Source organism: Acanthisitta chloris, unplaced genomic scaffold, assembly GCF_000695815.1.
Source record: "Acanthisitta chloris isolate BGI_N310 unplaced genomic scaffold, ASM69581v1 scaffold20094, whole genome shotgun sequence".
Classification (NCBI taxonomy): domain Eukaryota; kingdom Metazoa; phylum Chordata; class Aves; order Passeriformes; family Acanthisittidae; genus Acanthisitta; species Acanthisitta chloris.
In genome coordinates, this window is record NW_008671321.1 from 40,480 (window position 1) to 48,817 (window position 8,338).

Here is an 8,338-nt window from a genome sequence, read left to right on the forward strand (position 1 = left end):
TAGCTTCTGGAGTCTGTCAGAGGTTTTTCCAGCAAAAAAACAATCTGCTTTCCACAGGCAGCTCTGTGGATACAGCTGTGCCAAGTTTCTGTCAAACAACTGCTTTAATGAAATTTGAAGTCTGAGTCCAGATTTTTTGCTCAGACTGCAAGGAGAGACACTGCAGCACGGACTAAAAGCCTGTCTAGCTTCATGCTCTTTTCCTATCTAGTAAGTCCTTGCTGTGAGGACTTGCTTTTAAATGGCTTCAAGGAGGCATGAGACAGCTGGGGAGCTTCTTCCAGGCGCTCTGTGCATCACCTCAGCCTTCAGAGCCCTGGGAGTGATGTGCCATTCCCCCAGGACCAGTGCCCAACAATAAGCTTCCAGAGGAGAGCAAAAAGACAGGGGATTTGCCTATCACAGCATAAACCCCTGCATTGTGGATTTGGAGAAGTTCAAGCTGAATGTGAGTATGCAAAATCACAACATCCTCAATTAAAACACTAACTGGTTCCTTTTTTGTTTGGTTGTTTTACACGCACGGTGCTGCTTTTCAGACTGGTTAAACACAGATTACAAACATGCAGGAAACAGCCTGTGTCAGTACTACCTTCACCTTGTAGCAATTGCCTTTGGAAATTAAAGGAATCAATATGAATGAATAGGCTTACAAGCTAACAGCAAAGAGAAAATGAATGACAAGGAAGGAGAACCTCGTGGCTGGTCAGGACTGAAGGAGTGCTCAGATCTCAGCACTCAGCTGAAGGCAATGCTCAAAGAATTCCCAAGGCTGAGTGCCCAGTTTGAGCCACCACGGGAGGCTCTGGCACTTGGGAACTGATGAGCAGTCACACCACAGCACCTCAAGCTTTACACCCAAAACATCAGGTACTTTGGAAAGTCATGGATGTAAAATCTGAAGATAATAAGTAGGAGCTTGAGCAAAACTCAGTTTGACCTCTCTGGAAAATAAGTACTAAAGAAGTTTATCTATAAAATACCAGCAAAAGGAGGTGACAGAGGAAGAAGAGACCAGGTAAGAAGTTTGCACCCCTGACTATCATTATGGGAGGGGAGGAGGCCACATTGACCTTCAGACACTAGACTGAGCTGCTGGGCTTGGTAGCTCCTCTATCAAATGAACCAAACTTTAAATATCGAGTGAAAAAAATATACCCTGATACATACCAGGCAATTTTCCCTCTGCACATTTTAATCAATACAATAAGCCACTTCTGCTAATAACTGTTGTTCTTTAGATAACCACGTGGGTGACTCCTCAAGGTGTGAGCCTCACTGGGATACATCCTCACTCCAACTATGTCTCATCTCATTCTAGATAAGACAGCCACCCAGTACAACACATGTCATTTCATTCTGCCCCATTTTTCCTACCAAGGTGCTTGAATTTCCTGGCAGTCAGTACATTGTAGTGTTCTGCACGAGGAGCAGATACAGCGCCCACTTATCCAAGCATGGAGAGAAGAGCAGAGCAATGCACTGCAGCTGATACACAGTTCTGTAGGACGATGCTGTGTGTTCCCAAATCAAGCAAAAAGTCAACAGAAAATGACATTAGGTATTGGGCAGGGACATAGATGTACTTCCAGTCCTGCAAAAGCCCAGTAAGAGCTTATCTCCACTTTCTTCTATCAGTTTTCAGCCAAGCATACAACTGAACAAAGCTTTTACCTCTGCTTCTACCCAAGAGTGAAACTACCCCTGTTACTCACTGGTGACTCAAAACTCAACAATGTGCTTGCAATGTATCTAAGCCAGAAAGGGCTAATTTACAGCTCTCAGCCTGCTGCTGTGGTATACAAAGCTGGGCCATGGCCACTCATGACCATCCAAAGGTTTTTGTGGTTTAAGTTTCTCACCCAAGGCTCTTTGGATCAACACTGTGGTGGTGTAGGAACATCCCGGAGTCTGGGACTCAGTTCACCCTCAGGGACTCCCCAGTGGTACAGAAGTTGTCCATGGAGGTGGTGGAGTCACCACCCCTGGAAGTGTTTAAGAAGCATCTGGATCTGGTGATGTAGGATATGGTTTAGGGATTCCAGCAGTGACAGGTTAATGGTTAGACTTGATGATCTGAGAGGTCTCCTCCAGCCTGCTCTGCTCACTGCTCCTGAGGCATGGGTCAAGGTGCTGGCAGACAGAAGATGAGAAGACAGAAATAGACTTTTTTTCTTGGTTGGGTGGGGTTTTTAGTCTATGAACAGCTGATAAATTTTCCCTGGGCAATTCCAGAGCACCCCTCCAACTTCTCTAGCCTTTGCCAAGTGTCATACAGAACCAGGCAGCCACAATGGGGTTTCTGAAGGATACAGAAGCCAAATGCAGGAGGCAAACACCACTGATTTCCCAAGGAGTCAAACAACATTGGAGGCAAGAAGAAAAAAGGACAAGCTGGTCCTGCAGCACTTCTTCCCTCTTGCTCTGAACTTCACAATTCTTCATGCAACCAAAGCAGAGTGATTCCAGAAGTAGCAGTTCAAAATCAAGAAGCTCCAAATGAGCAAACAGCCTGTCCTTGTTATGGCTCATACATCAGCATCCTGCCATGCTGAGGCTGAGGGAAGCTCCCAGAGCCTGCCCAGCCTCTGCTGCTGCTGGAATCAGCAGCATCAAAACCTCTTGATGCTGCAGAAGGAGGGTTGGCACACACCAGCTCAGTGCCAGTGCTGGATGGAGGTGTCATCCGTGGTGAGGTACCCAGGGCTGTGAGCTGGGAACAGCTCATGCTGTTGCAGTGACTGGACTGCAGCGAGGCGGGGAGAAAGCTAAATATATATTCCTGCAAAAAGCAGCAGTCCCCTGCTCTTGTTTAGCATCTGTTGAGAGGCACAGAGGGACTCTAACTAGAGAAAGGAAAATACAACCTAGCACACCATCCTCGAGACACCCACAATGTGTAATGTGCCCACAGCTGTCAGTACTGCAGTAGGGTCAGGAGATCTGCTACTGTCAGAGGTCACATCCATCCCAGTGCAGCCTGCTGCTATGGCAGAGACCCAGCAGTGCTGGTCTGGAGAGCACCTACATGAGCAGAGCTCCAGGCTGAGTTCAGCAACCAGGGCATGTAGGCTGATAACTGTCCCAGTATAGAATAAGCAGAAGTTGAGACCAGAAAAGGGCCAAAAAATTAATCTTCCATCTGCTTGTAGGAAGACTGTCCTTGCCTCATCCTCCCAACGAATCAATCATAAATAAATAACCAAAAAGAAACAACAGCAACAAACCCCCTTTAATTCTCCTGCTCCTGTTTCTCACAGGTTACCAGCCCAGCAGTGTGCTGCTCTGTCAGGCACTGGGAAGAGCTGTGGACAGAGTGGCTGCCCCAGCACAGTCCCTGTGTGCTCACAGACAGCTCTGGCAGGGCTGAGGTTGGAGCTCAGCCACTGCTTGGCACAGCTCCCTGGAGTGCAACCACAGCACAGGATGGAGGCAGGAAAATAGCACAGAGCAAAGCCTAAGCTGCATTATCCAAGGAAGCCAAACCAACTGAGCCCAAAACCAGTCACAGACACTTCTGGCCAGTCTGAGAGCAGAAGGAATGAAAAAGCTCTCCAAGCTGCCTGAGTGCAGGACCAGCTTTCGCTGCCTCTCAGCCTGACCCATGCAAGGAGAGTTGGCTGTGATTTGCACCCAGACCTCAGGATGCCTCAAGCTGCAGAGGGACCTGCCTTGCTTCCAGCCAGGCTCCTCCAGCACTCCATCAGGCAGGGATGGGGCATGGAAAAGAACTAAGACTCTGCTCCTGAACAACCCAAATGTCAGGTAAGTTCTAATTGAACTGAGACCTAGGAGTACACAAAATTAAAATCCCCTAGAATTGTGTTTTTCTGACCGATGACAACTAGGTGGAAAAAAAATCTTTATTCAACCCTAACATCACAAGCACATACAAGTTTCAAAGTGGCACAGTCAAACTGCTGGGATTCTGGAACTCAGAACACTGCAGGGATGGATGCTTTTGTCCTTGTCAAACCAAGGCAGCAACATTCACACACAGATACAGAACCACCCTGGTACTCAGCAGGACTGGATCCTAAAACCCAAATTCAGTTCATCTTCTTGCACCATGGATGGTACAGCATGTTCTGGCTGCTCAGCTTCTTGGCCTACACAGTCCAACCCAGCTTACTAGGGAGGTTTAGTCTGTGCTGTGTGGGAGACAATGGCTTTTACCTGCCTTCACAGAGGAGACTATTTGTCATTTAGGTAAAATACAAGAGAAAATCCACCCCCTTGGCACTATACTCCATTTTTGCATCACAAGTGACCCAGCACCTCACACAGCAGATTCTCAAGCTCTGTTTCAATGCAGGAAAGGGATTTGAAAAGGCAGAGCAAATCAATGAGCAGAAATTGGCATTTTTGTAGCCTTAGAAACTTGGAAGAGTCTGGGGAACAGAAACTACTGACTTCCCTGCATCATCTCTACTGTACTTACTAAACAAGATCCCACGCATAGAATAAACTCTACCATGTGTGTGCAGGAAAAAAAAAGATTTTCAGGGCCTTTTATAAATGAAATCTCCTTTGTGGCTGAAGAAAAAAAAATGTATTATGCTAAAACTAAAGTATCACAGAGGCTGCAGCTGCACAAACAAATAAATGCTGTTTACCAGCAGAGGTATTTACTTACTGACAGTCAAGAAACGTTGGCTTGTAATAAAACGGTGGCATTTTAGATTCGTATTTTGCTTTTGCTACATTGTTTCCATTTGAGGCCATAAACTGCAACAAAAAAAGAGAGAAAGAGACAGAAAAAATTAAAAAGTGTTAACAGTATCTTCCTTTATCCTCTTTTGCTTCTACAGAGTAATGAAGTTACTGGGATGGAGCATCTGTTCACTGACAGAGGTTTCCCCAGGACTGTGCACAGAAGGGATGCTACAAAGGCTGTGCCTGCAAGCCAGGGCTCAGAAATTGATATTATTATTGCCAGGGATCCCCCAGCTCAATACAACACTGAGGACAGGCCTAGGCCACAGTCACACCTGCACTGGGCAGGTGGGATTAGCCTTGAGCAACCTGCTCTGGTGGGAGGTGTCCCTGCCCAGGGCAGGAGGTTGGGGCTGGATGATCTCTAAGGTCCATTCCACCCCCTAAAAATTCTATGATTATGATCCCCACCAGTCCACACAGGAGAAGGCACCACGCACTGGCATGGGAATGAGATTGCTCCCAGGGAATCCAGCACAGATATTAAGTCACCAGAGGGCAAAACCTGACACTAAGTCTCCATGTGTTACAGCTCCAGCAAGGTGATAGTCTCTGACAACACACCCTTTGTTTTGGATCACATCACTTGTGCCAAAAGGGTAGTTTTATTTTTGCAAAGCCATGCCAGAACCCTCAGAAAGGAGCCTGAAGTAATAAATCACTAAATAAAAGTTCTCTCTGCCTTGTCAGCCTTCCTTTCCAACAAATATATAACACTTCTATCTGCCCTGCCAGCCCGTTTTTCCCTCTGATCTTGTATACAAATGGCTAGCTAAGAATCCTGCAAAGAAAACTACTTATTTCCTTATTCACAAATTGCATTTAATGAAAGTCACTTTATAAGTGTATAAACTCCATTCTTTTCCAGGCAGCCATGCTAAATACATTTTGTTCTGTGTCAAATGCCAAGCACATAAACATAAGCAGCTAAGCTTTCTTTCATTATTGTCATGTTTTGGAACTTCTCCCATTTACATATTCAACTTATCCCTAAAAAAAAAAAAATCAGGGAAGGAAAAACTCATGCAACACTAAGGCCTATTTTTCTCATAAAACACATGACTCCATGAGCTGTAGCTTTCAGAAAGACCTCAAATTGACACACAGAAGATAAAGATCAGTGAGTGGCAGCATTCTCCATGCCTTTAAGGACACCACTAGTCAAAGCAGAAAGGTTTCCTGGGCAGGTCTGCCTTTAGCAGCATCACCCAAACCTAGGCAGGTGTGTGGCATAAACAGGATTTATAATGTGAGGGTTCAGCTTCTCAAGATGTGAGTTTAAGAGGCTTCAACACCAAGTGGAACAAAGCCAGAAATAGCTAAGCTGGGCAGAGGTGGCAGACTGAAGGCCTAGTCCAATGCCTAGTCTAGGCTAAAGGTAATGTAAGAAACAGAAGACAATTATTTAAAATTAATAAGTTCTGTTTCGTTTACATTTTTCTAGGGGTGACGGAAACCCTCACAACTTCTTCACAGAATGGCTATTCTATTTCAATCACATCATGGACCTCATTCCCACCCTCAGGAATTACCCAGATGTGCTTTCTGAGATCACATTTCTTGGGACATCTTTAAGGGAAGAACCCAAACACTCAGGTGCACATACCTCCACTTGAGCACTCCAAAGGGAAGAACCCAAATACTCAGGTGCACATACCTCCACTTGAGCATCATCCCAGTCATCCAGACGGACTGACTTCACCTTGCTGACTTGGGGAATATTGCGATGGATTCCTGAACAGTTCAAGCAGATGAAGATCCCCAGGCTGTGGGATGCCCAGTCTGGGTCTGAAAGCAAGAAGGAAAGAGAGATTTGCACTTGACTGACCTTTTGGATTCAGCACAGGAGGACACAGAGACAGGGCAGGACAGAGCATGGCAAGGGAGTTCAGAAGTCACCAGGTCTGAGTTCCCTGGTTCTAAAGGCATCAAATAAATATCCAAGGAAAATAGGTATGTGCTAGTTTATATTGACACTAATACAAATTAAACCAACAATTAAGAGATCTACAATCTTGAATGCAGCTGTTATTCACAAAACCCCAACACACAGACAACTACACGTGCCTGCCAAAACTCACTCCATGCTCCCAGGATGAGGAGGATTTCCATCTTTCACCAGCAAATCCCACCCCAATGCTGCACGGAACAGAAGCTGCACAATTCAAACAAACAGCTCAGGGGAACTGGAAACTGCTATGCTGCTTCTTTGCCTTATTTTTACTTATTTATTATATGGGCTCCACAGAGAGACTTTCCTCCCACAGCCATGGCTCCCAGCAGCCCAGCTGTCCATGCCAGGAGGTTTCCAGCCCTTGCCTTAATGGAAAAATGCTGCCAGTGGCAGCTCTGTCCTTTCTCTGAGCAAAACCACGCGCTGTTTACAGCCCCGAGCTGACATCTCACACAAAGCACTTTAAACACAAGTTCCCTTGCCTGCAGATTCCGGCCTGGGAGAGCCACTGCCTGAAGCCTGGGGAGATGGAGAGGAACTGGAGGATGGCAGGGGCCAAGGGAAGGACACATCCACCACTGTCCCTGGCACTGCCTCACCGATAAATCTAATACAAGGATCTTTGTTTGAACTCTAACTGGCAAATGTCAGTGCTTGCGAATGCAGCTGAGCCCCAGCAGGAAGAGCTTCCTTGCAAGTCACCAAGGCAGCAGAGATGCCCTGACCCCATCCTCCCCAACCCACAGGGGTAGGAGCCCCCCAGCCACCCCATGGGCTGTCAAGGGGTAAGGGCAAGTCTCCCTTCTCACAACCCCTCATCAGCTGTGTATTCCCCTGCAGTAATTACACTAAACACTCACTCCTCACAGCACAGCAATTATTTATAACAGGCGAGGGAATGTGCTTTCTCCTCCTTATACATATTTCATGCTCTGGCTGTGTCAGTGCAGGGAGCAGCCTGGCATGGGGCAGTGCAGCTCCTCTCAGGGGGTACTCAGGGCAGCCACCAGCTCTGCCCATGGGAACGGCCACCAACCTCCCCCAGCACACCCTGGGGAAGAACAGTTGTGTTCCCCAGAGGTGGCTGTGCTCAGATGTAAACCCAAGAGCTAAATGAGCATCCTCACTGGATACAGCTGAGTGCTCACCCAGGAGAGGGGAGCCAATTCCCAAGCTCTTACAAGTCCCATCAGCCACAGCTCCCTGGGCACAGAGCTGGCTCCAGCAGACACAAATAAAGGTGGGGTTTTTCTGTTTCACACAGTTTCTCCTCCTCAGGCAAGATCCCAATGACTACAGCTCAGGCCTGGCAAGTATAGAACCAGTCAAGTTGATGTCAGGGCACTGCAGCAGCAGCCAGATGCTGCCCACATCCAGCCATGCCATGGGGTGCTCTGACCCCTGCATCCTCACCCTGCTCCTCCTATAAGGACTGAGTGATTTGGCTTCACACTCCATCCCAGGTCAGGCACCCCCACTTATTCCAACCACAAAGACCCCAGACAGTGATTAGGTTCCAGACAGGCAACAAGAATCAAGAGTTCTGCATTTTCATGCACATTTCTGGCTCTAACTCCTCATGTAATCCTCTCCCATTTCCACACATGTAACTGAAGTTTGGGACCTGCCAAACTTCCTACCACAAAACCATCCCAAGGTGCAGCACTG

The 8,338-nt window shown here is 47.1% G+C and overlaps 1 protein-coding gene across 1 annotated transcript in view; it reads right to left on the bottom strand.

The window, feature by feature from the left end:
* ADAP1 (ArfGAP with dual PH domains 1) overlaps positions 1–6,543 on the bottom strand; it is a 44,317-nt gene extending 37,774 nt beyond the window's left edge. The window contains exons 1-2 of the mRNA XM_009074064.1: positions 6,374–6,543; positions 4,637–4,728 (exon numbers count right to left, since the gene is read on the bottom strand). Coding sequence (XP_009072312.1) covers positions 4,637–4,725 — 89 coding nt within the window. The 5' untranslated portion in view covers positions 4,726–4,728; positions 6,374–6,543. The remainder of the gene's footprint in view (positions 1–4,636; positions 4,729–6,373) is intronic.
* Between the last annotated feature and the right edge of the window lie 1,795 nt (positions 6,544–8,338).